This window comes from Corythoichthys intestinalis, chromosome 2, assembly GCF_030265065.1.
Source record: "Corythoichthys intestinalis isolate RoL2023-P3 chromosome 2, ASM3026506v1, whole genome shotgun sequence".
Lineage (NCBI taxonomy): Eukaryota > Metazoa > Chordata > Actinopteri > Syngnathiformes > Syngnathidae > Corythoichthys > Corythoichthys intestinalis.
In genome coordinates, this window is record NC_080396.1 from 19,799,506 (window position 1) to 19,818,171 (window position 18,666).

Here is an 18,666-nt window from a genome sequence, read left to right on the forward strand (position 1 = left end):
AGCGCTGCCCTCAGCATGACTCGAAAGCGCAGATTTAACCCTCTCTCACAGATTCTATTTGGCGCCAATTGACCGCAGAAAACCGGAGATATGATCCTTTTATTTTCGTAATTGTAACTATGAAGGAACTATTCACTATTCAAACTAGGCACTATTTTCTTCACTAGAGGGCACTCATGCTCTTTGGATGAATATTTTTTCTCTCTCTCTGGAATTGAATGATTCCCCCCCCCCCCTTTCTTTGTATTTCTTTGGCTTAATGTGGTTATGTAATGGGTTATTGTACAGTATCATTAAAACAGTTCATATAGATAACTGTGCTGAGGAAAAAAATACCATTGTTTAAAAAAAAAAAAAAAAATCAAAAATGTAAGCAGTTACTCACAATGTTACTCATTACATGAGTAATCCTTTCACCAAATACTTTACTTGTACTTGTGTACATTTTTTTGGATGACTACTTTCACTTGAGTAATATTATTTTGAAGTAACGCTACTCTTAAATGTTTTGGCCACTCTACCCACCTCTGGAAAAGGATGACTTTTAAGCTTATAATAAGTAACTTTTACAGACTTGCTCAGGTGGATGAGATGTAGGGGCTGTTTGTAAGTGGCTTTATGCATACGCGGAGATTAAGAGGGGGCATAGCCCCCCCAGGTGGCCGAAAATGTCATTGTATGTAATTGACTTTCCAATATATGAAATCAAAATTAAGACTTTGCCGGTAAAAGGCTGTCTATAAAAGTTGTAATGCAATAAAACAAACAACAAAAATGAATTAAATGACCACAAAAAATGTTCTTATAATGGGTCAAAATTAATTTTCCAACAGATCACGTGACTAGCACCTTAGAGATGGTCATTTGCTTTGCTTAGCCAAAAAACCCACCTGAGGACAGAAGAGGCAAGATGGATATACAGTGGGGAGAACAAGTATTTGATACACTGCCAATGGGTTTTCCCACTGTATGTAAATCACTGTATGTAAATTTTCCCAACCTACGCTTTCAAAAGCGACAGCAACTATTGAGCGAGAACCATGGATTGAAGATGTGGACCATGAAACGCCGGAAAGCACCACCAAAATGGTGAGCGGAGTTTCAGTTTGTCCCACGAAAGATGCTAATTGTACAACAGAGCCACAACCGGGCCCACCATATTCAATGGACGACGTTCTTGGCCAAAAGCATAGCTGTCCTAAGCACCCAATAAGGATGCAGTCTATGGTTTTGTCTGTAGGCATTTTCAAATTCACCAAGGTGATGATTCGTCTCGCAAGGGTGTGAGTGACTAGAAAAACTTGACATTGAATTGGATATCTCCGCGGAACGCAAAAATTGGCGTCCACTTCTCAACAGAAAAACGTGCGCACCACACAGGCGCGCACACCCACACACACATAGCTGGGATGCCTGTATTTAAGAGCATGGGCATATGGGCATCTACTAACTGGGCATATATCTCGGAAGTTAATTTTATGCTTTATTTCGGGGTCATCAACATGTTTTGCCTCCCCCCTGCCACATATGTCAAACTCCACCTACGGCTTTATGCTGTAAATAACAGCAAAATTTTGTCAAATTTAGCTTCAAATATTGTCTAAAAACATGGTGTTTTTTTTTTTTTTTTTTTTTGTCTTTACATCAGTATTTTTCTTTTTTTTTTTAACTTTACATCAGTACAGTATTTGTCACCTTAATAGTTAAATCCAAAATTAAATAATGCCGTATATCTAAATTATAAATATTAATTCTAAATATTTTGAGGAAAAACTAATTATTTGGCTATTTGATAATTCACAGGGCGATTACCGGAAGTAGCTAAATAAAAGGTCATAGGTAGGAGTGTTTACGTCAGGGGTATCCTAACTTTTACCTCCAAGGGCCACTTTCAGAAAAAAAAAGCAAAGGATGCAAGGGACAACTTGAAATCCTTCCACTTTCATTAGTTAAATATTATTTTCAAGTATTCACTCAATCGGTGCGACTGACGGCGAAAGATGTCCAATCCATTTTGACTGGAGGAGCTGCCCCAGAGTCAAATTGGACTAGACGTCGATCGGCGTCAATAGCAGTGAAACATGATCAATGTCAGCCTTCCCAGATGAAAAAGTTGAGGGCTACAAGCAACATAGTAATCCTGAGATATAAGGATATTGGTTAATATTTATATATACACACAGTATATATACAGTATATATACAGTACAGTATATACACCCACACATTTATAATTACACTACTGAGAAAAACTGCAGAAAATAGAGAAAATATCCAGCGACAGCAGAAATCAAGAAATCCAACCAGGATTGCTTTATTTATCAATTTGGATTTTTTGTTGTTGTTGTTGTTGTTGAATTTTTCTTTTATCACAGACAATTGTTTTACGTTGTTTTAATTACCTCACGTTTCGGCAAACACTTTTGCCTTCATCAGGATTTTTTTGTTTGTTTATTTGTGTGAAATAAAATATTGAAATTCTAGTTTCTACACTGATTTCAAAATGCCAGATTTTGACCCCTGAGCTAATGGAGAGGCACCAGCTCTATCTAGTGGTAAAACGGAGAAATGCAACGGAATGTAGGCTGATTTGTGCAGGCGATTTGTATTATCATCATTTGCTGCAGGCCAATAAAAACTCAGCAGCAGGCCGCAGTGGGGCCTAGAGCTGTAAATAGAAAGTAACTCACTAATATTCACATCAGATTTTTTGACATTTATAGCCAAGTGTGATAAAATGTTACTGTATTTTTCAGCATGAGCCTTTACAGACAGAGGCCAATACACGTCAAAATACAGTACGCACACGGAATTGGATGCAGGTAACGTATGTGACGCCATTTTGTGACCAAGAACAATGTATAAAAATGTATTATTCATCACAATTACAACCCGGTAAAGCAGTAATTCTCAACCACTGTACGACACATACCCAAAGTGTTTTGTAGGAAAACATCCAATTCACCCAGAAATTACCTATTATTACTTTTATTATTTTTTAAGACATTGATGTATTTTTTCCACTCCAAATAATGTATATTTGCTCCTCTATATATACAAGCAAGTGAAATTACAGGCGGAACAAATACATTTCATTTTCACTGAATGACAGAGGGTGCAACAAACCTGTGTATGTTACAAAAAACAAAAAATACAAAATACAATATTGTCAAACTAAACAGAACCAGATTTCTCCTCTGGTGGTTTATTTTAAGATTTTTTTTTTAAATCAAGGATCTACATGATATAATACACCCACAATGCTTCATCTCTAACTGATTAGACTAAAAGCAGATTGTAATTCAGGGTTTCCCCCCGTGCTTTATAAGCCTGGCGGGCCACTAAGCTTTTCTTGCCCCCCTCCACGACAGGCTATAATAGCGCTACAAAAGAAAGTGTAGTGATAAGTTTGAAAGCACAATATCAAAATCTTTTGGTCAAGATGTAATAGTACAATAACACATAATAGTCAGAATTTTAAAGTTTCTATCAATTTAACATTTCTATTTATTAATTTTTTATTTATTTTTTTAAACAAAAGAAAATTATGAGCTGCTGGTGGGCTTCTCTAGCACCAGGCTTGCCAAGGTTTCTGGGGGGAAACCCTGTAATTTGTTGTGTTTCATAGCACTATTTGGAGCCCACTTGATTTTGTAAACTCATTGGCTGTCATTGAAAGCGATAGAAGTCGAATCCATTTGACGGAGAGGTTTGGTGGCAATGATACGCCGCCAGCCTCTCCCATTCAAAATGGATTGGATTTCTATCACTGTCAATGGCAGCCGACTAATTTACTGAGGGGGATAAAAAGTGACCATATATAATGTGCATTAGTCCAAAAACAATCAACTGTCACTTGGATTCGTCGTACAACGTAAAAGCTTTTATTGTTTTTTTAAGTTAAATTAAAATGCCAAATTGATATTTCAGGTTGAACTCAAGGGTATACAGTATTTACATGTTACGAGCCATTCAGACGACAGCCCCCCCCCCCAAAAAAATCATAATATTTGAAACTTTTTGCTCATCTGTCAACATGTTAGCGGACAAGAAGAGACATGTGACTTACTATGAGGGGAATTCGTCTTTGTTTGAGGCACTTGAGTTCCCTTAATGTTGCCAAAAGGTGATGGTACCCAACACAGGGTGCTCAAACTTAGTACGGATAAGCACAAGCCTTCACAACATTGCTCTGTTACCGTGGGAATAAAAGGGGAAAAAATAAAGCAAATGCAGTTTTTGGTGCAAATAACAGGGTATAGGTTGGACAAAAAACAATCTGAAAGTTCACAAATGACGAACTGAGATTCACTGAATCACTTTTCGGCATATTAACTGCTCCAAATTCAAAAAACATGCTAAATACTGCTAATGGTCTTCGATTATTTCTCCAAGAAAGTAATTGTCATTTCAAACAAAAACCCCAAAAAATGATGTATCCCTGAACAAATGAAATGCTAATTTACCATCACTGTTGTTCCACCAGCTGTTGCATGTCATCACCTCTCACCTCATTGTGCTGACCTTCTTCCAGCTCACCAGCTTGGACTCCCTGTAGGAAAACGTCCGTGGTTGTTGGCGCGGCGTCCACCACTGCGAAGGTGCTGACCGGCTGCGCGATTGCAGTGTTTTGCGTGGTGGGTAGGCCCTGCAGCGTCACCAGCTGGAACTGAGGACTGACCATTTTGACAAAGGTCGAGGAGACCACGTTCTCTGTGGATGTCCCCTCTTGACCCGCCACAGTAGACAGAACGGTCAGATTGGAAGCGTCGGCCGCCAGCTCCGACCCGTTGAACGGAGAGGTCAGGAGAGTAAAGCCGCCCAAGTTGGGGGCTGCCGCGCCTCCCGTCACAGTCAACAGCTTTCCGAGTGGTACAGCGCTCAGCTGGTTGAGAGGAAGCGTCACCTGTGTGGGCGCCGGGCTGATGGAGGCAGGAGTGGAGACGGCGCGGCTCATGCGGGAGCGTTTGGGGGCTGGTGCTGAGGGTGATGGCGAGAGGTTCATCAGGACGTTGTTGAGGTGTTGAGATTTGCTCTTCAGCTCCTTGGCTCGCTTCCTGTGCTCATCACATTGATGCTCCAGAGCTGTGGGTATACAAAATATAGTGGAAAAACGATTAATGCTTTCAAAGGACCACCCTCGGAGACCAATGTGATCTCATTTGCTGCAATTGACGGCACTAAACAATCCCACCCATTTTGATTGGGAGAGCAACCTTTTATTCACAAACCAATGTGTGCAATTTTTAACTCATCTTGTTATGGCAGGTAGAGGTAAGATCTTAAGCCCGAGCCAGCCCGTTTCGGGTCGGGTCAGGCTTCTCTCTCGCTAACTTTTTAAAAAATAAATATATGTATTAGAGATGTCCCGATCCGATATCTGGATCGGATCGGACGCCGATATGGGCAAAAAAATGCGTTTCGGTATCGGATCGGCCGACACGGAAAAATTCCGATCCAGACGTCCGATCCAGTTTTTTTTTTAAAGTCCGGTCCGGGTTTTCCAGTGCACCGACTTACATAATCCATTCCAGTTTTTGCTTCGGTTTCCCTAAAATCCGGTCCGCATTTTACGCACACCTTCAACACACTACATTACCGTCTCCCAATTGACTGTGAGACTATAGACCAGGGGTGGGCAAACTATTCCACAAAGGGCCGCAGTGGGTGCGGGTTTTTGTTCATACCCATCATGAGGACCGCTTTTCACCAATCTGGTTTCTTACAAGTGCAATCAGTTGATTGCAGTCAGGTGCTCCTTGTTTCCACTGAAACCTCATTGGTTATACTGTGTGTGCTGAATCAGTTGGAACAAAGACCAGGACCCACTGCGGCCCTCGAGGACCGGTTTGCCCACCCCTGCTATAGACCCTACCCACGTGACGTCACAACTCCTTCCTCCTGACTGGTGCCGCCCAATTGTCCGTCAACACATCATGTTTACCTGTTACGGCTACGTACATTCCTGCTATTTACGACGTGTTTTTCTGCTCGTTAACATTAATAATCAAAATGGTGAAGGCGTGTGTGGCGGTCGGTTGCAATAACAGAGAAGATAGACGGAGAAGACGGAGAGACTTGAAGTTCTACCGGATTTCGAGAGACCCGGAGAGAAGAGAGCGAGATGGGCTGCTGCAATTCGACGAGAAAACTGGGCTCCAAACGATTACCACAGATTATGTAGTAGTCATTTTATATCTGGTAAGATGCATTTAATATATATTTAGAGGGTTTTGAGCTGACAACCACAATTAAGATCATTACTAGGCTAATCGCCGACAACATACACGTATGTATGTAGTGAGAGTGCTATTGCTAAACCATATAAACATTAAAAGCCCTAACTCCATTGACAAATGACATGAAATACATTAGACTTGACAGTGGATGTTAGCAATAACAAAAGATTTTGAATTGAAAATTTCGTAACTCACCTTTCCAAGCACAACATAGATTCCTGCCGAATTTTCGTGGACGAGGACCTGTTTCACCCAACCAGCAACGAAGTATTTATAAGCCTCCAAGCTCTTAAAGTTTTTCAAACTTTCGTGAGAATAGGCTGATTTTGTGTGGACAAGATAGTTGTACATATCAGGGTAGCTAGCAGATGTCAGGCAAATACGGCGGAGACAGCGGGTCGAAAAACATCGATTTAGGCATCAAATATGGATCTGGCGAATGGATAAACTGAAGCTTTTCCACATAACGCCTTTTATGCAACGCATCAAGTGAGTTTACGGCATCCGAAAGCACCGGGTCTTCCATGAAATGCATTATAAATTGCTCGATCAATTGAGACCATTGATAATACAGACACAAAATGACGGACAAGGGGGCGGAACCATACAGCGAGCACGTGATTTTGTGACGTCGGTGGGTAGGGTCTATAGACCCTACTCACATGACGTCACAACCACGCCTCCACGCCATATTGTCCGTCTACTCGTCGCGTTGATGCATTACCGCTACGTAAAGTCCTCCTATTATGGCGAGTTTTTCTGCTCGTTAACATTAATAATCAAAATGGTGAAGGCGTGTGTGGCGGTTGGTTGCAATAACAGAGAAGATAGACGGAGAGACTTGGAAGTTCTACCGTATTTCGAGAAACCCGGAGAGGAGAGCGAGATGGACTGCTGCAATTCGACGAGAAAACTGGGCTCCAAACGATTACCACGGATTATGTATGTATGTATGTATGTATGTATGTTCATTTTATATCTGGTAAGATGCATTTAATATATATTTAGAGGGTTTTGGGCTGACAACCACAATTAAGATCATTGCGAGGCTAATTGCCCACAACATACAGTTTCAAATTCAAGATGCTTATTTCTTCCACCATCATTACATTTTGAATAATATTTAGCTGGTACCAAGTGAAAGAAGCTGGCCTCGTCTACGGTTCATCAGTTAAACAGGGGTGTCCAAACCTTTTGCAAAGGGGGCCAGATTTGGTGTGGTAAAAATGCGGGGGGCTACCTTGGCTGATTTACATAGAACAATATATTTAAACAAATTTTAGCAAGCCCTTCTGTGTGTCACATTTGCTTTATTATTTTTTTTAATTCATAATTTCAACAGTCTCGTCTTTGTGGCTTTCTCTTTCGACACTCGGACTCTTGTGAAATACTGCTGCTGTGAAAAAATAAACTAGCTTCAAATTGCTATAATTTCTCGCTGCGTATCATCCCTGTAATGTTGTACATGTCAGCGTGTCTTGTTTAGTAATATTGCGTCACATTGAACTCTTTGAAAACAGCAACTGTCTCTTTGCAAATGAGGCAGACACAGTTGTTGCGTGTTTTATTGAAGAAATAGTCCAATATTCACCTATCATTGAAGCGTCGGCCATCGCAGTCAACTTTTTTTTATTTTTTATGATTGTTGCCATTTTAGAAATCACACAGGGTAATGTTGCTTAGAGTGCTGCTCTTAAAGTTTTTCAAACTTTCGTGAGAATAGGCTGATTTTGTGTGGACAAGATAGTTGTAGATATCAGGGTAGCAGATGTCAGGCAGAGAGGGCGAAGACAGCGGGTCGAAAAATATCGATTTAGGCATCAAATATGGATCTGGCGAATGGATAGACTGAAGCTTTTCCACATAACGCCTTTTATGCAACGCATCCAATGAGTTTACAGCGTCTGAAAGCACCGGGGCTTCCATGAATTGCTGTATAAACTGAACGACTAATTGAAACCATTGAGAATAGGGCTAAACAGAGACGGACAATATGGCGGCCGGATACAGCGACACGTCATTCTGTGACATTGGTGAGTAGGGTCTATCGGTAAAAATGTCAACTGTGTGGGATTATTTCACTTTAAAGGACGACAAAGACGAAGAGGCAGAGTGCAACATAAGCCACAATAAAGTCAAGCGTGGTGGTAAAGCTGTAAGAAGTGTTAATTACAACCAAACTAATCAAGCATTTATCGAAATACCACCACAAACAAAACAAGGAGTATGAGGAGTATATGAGGAGTATAAGGAGAAAACCGAAGACAGAAAGAAAGGTCATACGCAACGAACACTGGCAGAAACTTTTGCTATGCGTGACAAACTGGCACTTGACAGTCCAAAGCCCAGGGAAGAGTCATTGCCGAAGGAATCATTCTGGATGACGAGCCATTATCTCTCGTGAGTAAAGTGGGATTTAGACGCATCGGGTAGACTTTTTTTCAAAAAATATATATTCATATATTTATACTAAAACGATTGTATGTTCTTTTCCAGCGTTATTTCGCTGTGTAAATGCATTTATAATGATAAAAATATGTAGAGTATTTAAACATTGAGAAAACTTGCGTTTTTTTCTGCCAACTCGAGGAGAATAAAATAAATGTCAAATCCACTATCCACCTGTTAGAACACACATGCAAATATAAAATATATAAATGTTTATTGAATATCCATCTTACAGTCTTGTCTAACTGGGAGAATTTGTTACAAAAGACAGGCTATAATTTGTTATCATTATGCATATATGCACTGGCGTCACCAAACGTGATCACACAAAACGTAACCACGCATCGCTCCTGAGTCCTCACAAATAAAGCATAATTTTTTTATTTTTTTTTTCGGGCTCATGCCTACAAATAAAACATTAAATTTTTGTTTTTTTCGGGCTGGGCAAGCAAATCAAACAGAGTGTGTAATAGTTAATAGTTTGAGGTTGTTTGTGTGTTTTGCTTTTTTAAGACAGTTTACAATATTATTTAAGAGTGTGATAATATCTCGATACAGCGATATATCGTGATATTTTGCAACCCGATGGGTTATCGATATGCTCCCGCCAAGAATCGATACTTTTATTTAACATATTGGCCATACAATGGAGTATGGATGCTGTAAACTGCTCAATGTTTGTTGAGCAATTCCTTGGCGGTCCACTAGGGGCGCTCGGGAGTGGCGGTGAGGGTAAAGTGCGCACAAGTTGTCTAGAGAAGAAGAGCGGGAGCTCCAAGTGGGTTGAAAAAATAAAAAAGCTCTGTGAGAACGGTGGAGGAAAAAATGAGAAAAATATTGCTACAAATCACACATGGGGACACACTTTAGATTTTACACCAACAAGAAAGGAAGTAAGGTGAACAAGGACTTTGCTGTATGCAAGAATTGTCTAAGAAAAATAAGTTTCACTGGGAGCTGGTGACGTAGTGGACACTGGAGTTTGTGAGCTTCGCTTTCATCACTTGAGGTAAGAAAGTTTTGCAATGTAATTGACTTTTTAATTTACATGTGTTATTTTGATGATATTTGGTGTTGAATGATATAAAATTAACCAGGACCCTAAACTGGATGAAAATGAATATCGAACAAGCCCACATGAATTAACCGATTTATTTGAGAACCAATTTCAATCTAGTTTACTACACAAACAGTTATTACTGTCATTTTGATACAATAAGCTATAAAAATGGTTTGAATAGGTTCCAAGATATATAAAGTGATGTGCATGATAATTAATGTAGCCTACATATTAAATAAAAATAGGTAATTATTGATGTAGCCTACATATTAAAAATAGGTAATTATTGAATTTTTAATATCTATACATTCAATTCATATTTTTTTTAATTCAATACTTCCAACACACACACAAAAAAAATCAGGATTTCAACTCAAACGCTATGAAGTAGCTAATATTTTTTGTTTTATTTTGTTGTTTTTAAGGTGAGGAAGACTGTGACTGAGCAAGTCTGACATCTTAAATGCTGAAGCAGATAGCAGAAGTGCTCAAACCAAGCAACAAAGGTCATATACGAAGAAAAGACCCACCAATTTTATCATTGCCCCACTCCAAGCTCAACTGCTGACACCTACGGCACTTTTTATTTATTTATTTTTTTAAAGATTTAAAACTTTAAAGAAATTAAGGGTGCCATTCATCATGATCTCTCCAAGCGATATCAGTGGTCGTGGTTGGTTTCCTCTATATGTGCAGGGGCACAATTTGCAGTAGATTTATATTTTACAGCAATGTTGCACAGAAAACGTGTCACTGTTTAATAAATGACTTAAACAGTATTTTTTCTATTTTTAAATATCTTTTTTTCTTTTTTCGTTTCAACAGTTGTATCCAATTTCTGACCAATATATCGATAATCGCTGTATCGTGATATAATCGTTATCGTGAGCCTTGTATCGCGAATCGTATCGTATCGTGAGGTGCCCTGAGGTTCCCACTCCTAATATTATTAGCATGTTTTACTGTCTGAATATGTCATTTCTGTTTGTTGTTTATAATGTTTTGTGTTTACCATTTAATAAACAGGTCAGTTTCTTGTTACCAACCATTATGTGTTATTCCAACTCACCTAATTCAGCTGGCAAGTTGTTATCAAGACTACTAAAACCCTTTTTAACATGAGTCTGACAACTAAGTAAGGAGGCTAAATAACTTTAAACTTTAATACATGCTCAGAGAGGCCGGTATCAGTATCGGCCAGTATCGGTATCGGATCGGAAGTGCAAAAACCTGGATCGGGACATCCCTAATATGTATACTAAAATGTTGTATGGATGTTAGACTAAGGAATACTTGTTATAAAATACATTAATTTGGATAAAACAGAGAAGATCCTGTATGGTCATTGCAAACAGGAGCCGCAGAGCCAGAGCATGCTATGCGCACGTGAAATTCATGGCCCTGCTCTCTTTTTTTATCTTTCCCTCCATTACGTATTTTTGACCTGGTATCTCGATATGGAGCAGCAAGAAGTTAAAAACAAACTAAAGACAGAGGAATTGAAAAGACAAACACGCACCATTAAGAGTGGGGTATGGTAAAGGTTCAAATTAGGGCTGTCAAAATTATCGCGTTAACGCGCGGTAATTAATTTTTTAAATTAATCACGTTAAAATATTTGACGCAATTAACGCACATGTCCCGCTCAGACAGTATTCTGCCTTTTGGTAAGTTTACAGCAAGGCTTTTTGTGCTGTCTAACAGCGAACTCTTGTGGTCATGGTTTATTTATTTATTTATTTTTTCTTGCCAGTTCAATATGGCTGCACGACGTCTCGGGCTGACGCCTACGTTGTAATGTTGCGCTTATATGATCCTTGGACAAGATTTGTCCGTAAGTATGGTTGTTGTAAAGAATGTACATATTATGTTAGTAAGCGAAATGTTCTATTTTTTTGTACGAGACACTTTTTGTTTATGTTTAGTGAACCTGTATAGCGTGCTAAGCTAACGTTGTTGCTAATGCAATGCTTGTGTACTTTTATTTTTGTAGTTTTATGACGGTCTAAAGAGGACAATGGTTTGAGGCTATTTTATTAATAAATCAGATGAAAAAGGAAGAAGTCTGATTATTAAGGCGTCGTTCACTAGCTGTCTAGCTTTGGAAAAAGTAGACGCTTCAGAGTGAGGACAGCATAGACAGATTTAAATGACAGTAGAGTGAAATGCCCACTACAGTCCTTATGTACCGTATGTTGAATGTACAGTGGGGAGAACAAGTATTTGATACACTGCCAATGGGTTTTCCCATTGGCAGTGTATCAAATACTTGTTCTCCCCACTGTATATATCCATCTTGTGTCTTATCTTTCCATTCCAACAATTTATTTTACAGAATATATATATAATTTACAGAAAAATATGGCACATTTTATAGATGGTTTGAATTGCGATTAATTGCGATTAATTACGATTAATTAATTTTTAAGCTGTAATTAACTCGATTAAAAATTTTAATCGTTTGACAGCCCTAGTTCAACTGATTGTTGAAGGTGCTATACATAAACCTGTCGGCTTCGCTGAATGTAAACAAATGTGGCGCTTTGCTCTCATATGAAAAATATATTAAACTTTTCCAGCGTTATTACGTTGTGTAAATGCATTTATAATGATCATAAAAATATGTACACTATTTAAACATGAAAAAAACTTTTTTTTTCAGCCAACTCGAAGAAATTAAAATAAATGTCAAATCCATTATCTACCTGGTAGAACAGACACGCAAATATAAAAGACACGTTCATTGAATATGCATTTTACAGTCTTGTTTAACTGGGGGAATTCGTTACAAAAGACAAGCTTTAATTTGTTATCATTATGCACAGGCATCATCAAAAATGTGATCACACAAAACGCAATGCATACCCTCCCTTTCGTCCTTTTCCTGAGTGAGTCCTCACAAATAAAACATAAATTTGGGAGGTTTTCGGGCTCGGGCCTACAAATACAACAACATTTGGGGGGGGGGGGGGGGGGGGGGGGGGTTAGGCCCAATTTTACCTCAGATACCAGGTCACATGCACTGTTATTTTTTTAAACGATTGTTTTAAAAAATGGAGAAAAGTCACCTTTAAGTACATTACATTTAAAACAGTATAGTGCTTCAATAACCGTAAATTTATTGGTGGACCATTTTTTACGAAAATCATGGGAGAAAAAAAAAAAGACTATTTTACACTGTAATCCATATCTATGTCATGATGGTGGTGGGGATGTCACTGCTCATTCTCCCCCACTTCCAACCTACTTTTGAACCCACACCATCAGTTTGGCAGTTGAGCATGGTAAGTACTGAACTACTGAGGACCGGCTGAAGAAGGTGCTGTGCATATGGAAGTTTAGAAAAACCTTACCCCCTAAGAACTTAAAAGTGCATAACAGCGGCCAAAAGTGATTGGGCTGTTAGCTCAGTAGTCAGCACGCTCAACTGCCAAGGTGACATTGCAGATTAAAACCCCGGTTGGAAAGAGGGGAGAATGAGCTAGGTAGCCTCGTGATGTCATCATCAAACAGATTACACATCCTTACTTTTTACATTTGTTTACTGTTGAACAATGTAGAGCTTATTAAAGTATTTTGTTGTTAATTTGACAGTAAACTTTTTAGTTTCCGTTTTTTGTTTTTTTTAACGGTACAATTACAAAACAAGTGACTCTTAAAATAAGACTTTGCCCACCCATTATATACCCAATTAACGGCCCATTCTGAAAATTGACCTACCAGCGAGGCTATTGGTGTACTGCTCTCTGTAATGGTCCATCTGGCTCTTGTGACTGCTCAGAACCTTTTTCACCAGATCCAGCATTCCAAAGTTGTGCACAATGCTGTCGAGCAAAGCAGCATCTGCCAAAACAAATTCCTACGTGTTAAAAACTGAATGGTTTTTATTTGGACTTAAATTAAATCGAACCTTTGGCTTGCAACGATGGCTCACACACTCTTTCGTGCAGCCCCTTTAGCACTTCTTGGAGCTCTTTCTGGAAGTCCTCAATCACTTCCTCCAGTAGCCCTGCTTCCTTTAGTGTGCGCCAGAAAGACACGGCATCTTCTGCAGTCACACAATAAGTACAATATGTTTGGAAGTGGTTTTTCACAACTGCAAATCAGTGAGTAAAAATTGACAAAAACCTCCAACGTCTGCGACCCCCGCAGAAGTTCCCCCAGAAGCCTCTGGGCAGGAGTCTCCATTCACTACATCGGAAAAACAACACAATTCAAATTCATAACATTTCAATATGTCATACCAACAGGTTTCTATTAGCAGCAGGGGTGTCAAACTCATTTTTGTCACGGGCCACATAGTTATTAATTCAGCAGGCCACTATGACAACTGGAGCTGTCATAATTAATCTACAAATTATCAACTAATAGGATAGCAAATTAATTGAAAACTTTAATTTTAAAGTCAATGAATCGTTTAGAGCAGTGCTTCTCAATTATTTTCTGTTACACCCACCCCCAGGAAGACATAAACGTTCCGCGCCCCCCCCAACTCTCTGCCGCCACTGTAAATATACTGTAGTACCATTTGTCTGTAAAATTTCTATTATTATATAAGTACACCTCTGCATAACATTGTGTCCTTTTTAATATTTAAAAAAAAAAAAGAACACATCGATACTGTAAAAATGGACTCAAGGTACATTTTTTGAACGTCTGATACAGGAGAGAAAATAAAATAAAATAAAATCAATAAATAATCATAAATTCAAATTGATTAGCAACATTAATTCAAAGGACAATATACCAAACAATTAGACTGAAAAAACAAAAATTAATAGAATAAAAACAACACTGTCATTGGACAGAGAGACAGTTTTTATTTTTGCTGCAGGCAGTATCAGCTCCTTTGCTGTGGGGTTGGGTTATTTTGCACTGAGCAACTTGGTATGCCACCTTATGTGATGCTGTCAGTGCTCGCTGGTTTAGTGATGTAACACTGACAAAGCTGGACGATTATTGGCAATATTTGGCACATTTTCGCTGAAAAAAAGAATTCCTGCTGTCCGCTGCGAACATTTTTATACAAAGTAAACAGACTGGTCTTCCCTCATCTCCCACTGCACTAAAAGTCAAAGCCAAAAGCCAAATGCTACATACGCTTCGTCATATTTCTTAGTCTTAGCTTTTCATATCTCCAGTGCTCTTTGCTGTGTGCTCCTTTGGTTAAAAAATACTGCGCACATGCTGAAAATTAGAGCGGCACTGCCACCAACTCGGCGGATGTGCAATTACACTTTATTCCAGTTCGGCAAAAAAGTATGTTCCCCAAGGCCACATGTGGCACCCCCAGCATCGCTCTGTGCCCCGCTGGGGGGGTCCGCCCCACTATTTGAGAAATACTGGTTTAGAGATATTGTTGACCTAACAATTGGCCAAATGGTTTTGTAGGAGCCTCTAAACTCATTGGCTGCCATTGAAGGCAATAGACGTCTGATTCATTTGAACTGGGGGGAGGGCTGGTAGCGAATGGTTCAAATGGATTGGATGTCTACTGGTGACAAAATAATTGAACTTCACAGCTGAAGGATGAAAAGGGCCACATGATTGGACGTCTTTCATTGTCAACGGCACTGAAAGAGTTAGTAGCAAATATTCACTGATATGATACACATTTTTTAATAAAAAACACAACCAGAGAAAATATAGTAGTAGTAGTAGTAGTACTAGTAGTAATAGTAAATATCTTCTTTGACAGTCAAAAATATATTTATTTATTTTTAAATTTCTTTTTCATTTAAAACAATTAAAAACAGTTTATCTTCATGTTAAAAAAAAAAAAAAATTCAATATAAGCCCTATTCACAGTGATGTCATTCAACTTACGAATTCCTTCGGGGTTAGCGATAGGAGTGTATCTTCAGTATTTCTTAAATCGTAATTGTGTGAACTGTTCCATAACCCAACAAAAATCATTTAATTTGGAAAGGTACACGTTAACTTTTTTCCGTTAGTCTTGATAATGTTATCCAAGATATTACTGCCCACTGAGAAACTGCACATTAACAACAACGCAGTAATAAAACCCACTGAGCTGTTAAATTTAAATTTTAGCTTTCATTTGATTAGGACATGTCATCAAGAGATGTATGACGATTGATTCTACATTGATATTAAACCTTTATACTCTGAGCATTTTTTGTGAAATTAGGGGTTGATTTTTCAATAAGTATTTATAAACTAAAAAAACAGTTCAAACATGCCTTGTAGCACATCTTTTTATTCCTAAATCATCGAAGGATTATGTCATGAACTTATTTTTACAAAATCTTTACATTTTTGAAAGTGTCATAACCAGCTAAAGTTGAAGAATTTCAAAAGCCAAATTCGGAAAATCAAACACATTGCTCCGAATCGATGTCCCCTCTTTCTGGGGCTCATCTTCAGAATTAATTCAGGCATAATCCACTGCTTCTACTCGCCTGCTAAGGACCACATGCTCTTCTACTGGTGTTCTACACCTCTTCTACCCCTGCCTTGTCGTTATGTTGCCATTTTGTCGATGTAATTGTGAGATTAATTGATTATTCGAGCAGAGAAATGATATGAGACATCGCGGATGCATGATGGCAGCCACTGTCGCGAACTTTAACTCACTAACTTCAGGTCAGGCAAACTCATTTGGTTACCATGCGACAGTGCTGCCATCTGGTACTGAATGAAAGAGCTACTATTCCTTATATACTGGCCAAAAATGATGTCTTTCTAATGAGTACAAAAGACGTGAAGGGGATGCCCGCGTCCCCGACTGCACAGCGTGGAGTGTGAAGGGTTAAAAAGGAAATATATATAGCGAAGTGAAGCTTTACACACAGGTAGGCTGCTAGCATTATCAGCATTACTTAGGTCCCATTCCCACCTAATCTTTAATATAGTTAAATTTGAAATATGTAAACATTTATGAAGACAACATATTGCCTTGTCATAAATAATAATAATCTTCATTAGGGCTGCAGCTATCGATTATTTTAGTGGTCGATTAATCGATGAACTAGTTAGTTCGAATAATCGAGTAATCGGATAAACATAAAAAAAATTAAAATACCTGAGCTGAGCCTCAAACGGTATAAAAAATAAATAAATAAGGATCTATGTAGAACAAAAGAACAATTGCCTAACTTACATAGCAAAAGTCCGCTAACTTAAATACTATAAAATATATATATATTTTTTTTTACAATGCTCTTAACAAATGGTTCAGACACATATTCCCACAAAAATTGGCTAGATATACCTTTAAACTAAATTACGAATGCATAAGAAAAACATTAGCTTAAACAAAAACCTAGCTTATGTTGGTCGTAACAGGGAGCAGCTGGATTTGGCCATGTAAAATGAGGCAGACTAGAGGGCAGTGTATCCACCCAAATCAATAAAACTAAATGCAAACACTTTCAAAAACAAACCATTTCAACGCCTCTTTAATTAAACGAATACTCGATGCAGCAAAATTGAATTTGATTCTTTTCTTCTAATCAAATACTAGAGTTAAATCGATTAATCGTTGCAGCACTAATCTTCATTATACCGTTTAAAATTTAATGTTCTTCCCTGTAGATCCTGGTGGTCCAAATAAACTCAGTAGAGTTTCACAGAAGGATAGACTCCTATCGGCAAACCCGGAAGAGGATATGACGTCATGTGATTTAAACCCATTGTCTGATTTCTGTAAATGTTTATTTTAGCAAGAGACAAAATTTACTTTAGTGTGCCGCACAACGTGATGTGCCCTCGAGCCTTGATTTTGACACCTGTGACTTTAAAGCAGGGGTCTCCAAACCAGTCCTCAAGGGCCACTGTGGGTCCTGGTTTTTGTTCATACCGATCAAGCACAGACCTTTTAACCAATGTGGTTTCTACTCAAGCAAGCAGCACCTGACTGCAATCAACTGATTACACTAATAAAACACCAGATTGGTAATAATGTGTGGTTTTGTTTTGTTGGAGTGAAATCCTGCACCCACAGCGGCCCTATGTGGAATAGGTTGGAGACCCCTGCTTTAAAGTATCGACAGTACATGCACCCACACATTGACAAATGCAAAATAATTATTTTATACCAATCCAAAATTAACAAAGGTGAAAACGACGGACTTGGTCTCTTCAATTTTAATGCGTTTTAGTTTCAGTTAGTGAAAATGTTTTATTTTTTTCTATTTTAGTTTTCGTTATTTTGTCCGATTTTATAAACGACAGTGACCTTGATGTGCGTATGTGTTTGCGGGATCGTAACAAAACACCTTTATTGCTTCCAGCTGGGCTTTGTGGAGAGGTGAGGCATGACACACAGACTTCCACCGAGGCCAAACAAACATACATGAAAAAAACATCTTACTATACGCGTATTAGAAAATATAATTATCTGGTTCAAGTTTGAGGGCATCTACCTATTCAATGTTAAGGTGTTTTTGAAAGCATTAGTGTGGGAGGTGAAATCATCATGGACTGGACACCCATGTGATAAAGGCTCATTGACTTACAGTAAGCAGTGGATGAAGTGCTTGCACAAGCACGATCCGAGCTGGAGGACACTTTGTTTCCCAATAGGTCAATCTTGGTGCTGCGACAGGTGTTCGAGCAAATTTTTGCATGATGGTAGAATTCCAGCTCGCCGGAGTCCATGATTTTTCTGGAGAATAATTATGGTGGTCACAGAAATAATTATGGTGGTCACAGAAATAAGCAGGTAAAAATACCGAAGAATAACTAGGAGCAAAACATTGGACTACAGTGATCCCTCGTTTTTCGCGGTTAAGGGGTGACCAGAACCCGCACACAATGTTTTTTTTTTGTTCAATGTATTTATTCAGATTTCTCATTGGAAAGGGATACATATGTTTTTTTTTAAAACTTTTTTCCTCAAAGTATCATTTTAATCATATATATATATATATATATATATATATTAGTGGTGTCAACA

The 18,666-nt window shown here is 38.5% G+C and overlaps 1 protein-coding gene across 2 annotated transcripts in view; it reads right to left on the reverse strand.

Annotated features, from left to right (window-relative positions):
- Window positions 1-1,650: 1,650 nt before the first annotated feature.
- The window catches only part of gmeb2 (glucocorticoid modulatory element binding protein 2), a 31,747-nt gene continuing 14,731 nt past the window's right edge, over window positions 1,651-18,666 (reverse strand). For both annotated transcript variants that reach the window (XM_057825198.1, XM_057825207.1), the window contains 5 exons: window positions 18,227-18,375; window positions 13,875-13,937; window positions 13,657-13,794; window positions 13,467-13,589; window positions 1,651-5,084 (listed from right to left, as the gene is read on the reverse strand). In XM_057825198.1, coding sequence (XP_057681181.1) covers window positions 4,468-5,084; window positions 13,467-13,589; window positions 13,657-13,794; window positions 13,875-13,937; window positions 18,227-18,375 — 1,090 coding nt within the window. In that variant the 3' untranslated portion in view covers window positions 1,651-4,467. The remainder of the gene's footprint in view (window positions 5,085-13,466; window positions 13,590-13,656; window positions 13,795-13,874; window positions 13,938-18,226; window positions 18,376-18,666) is intronic.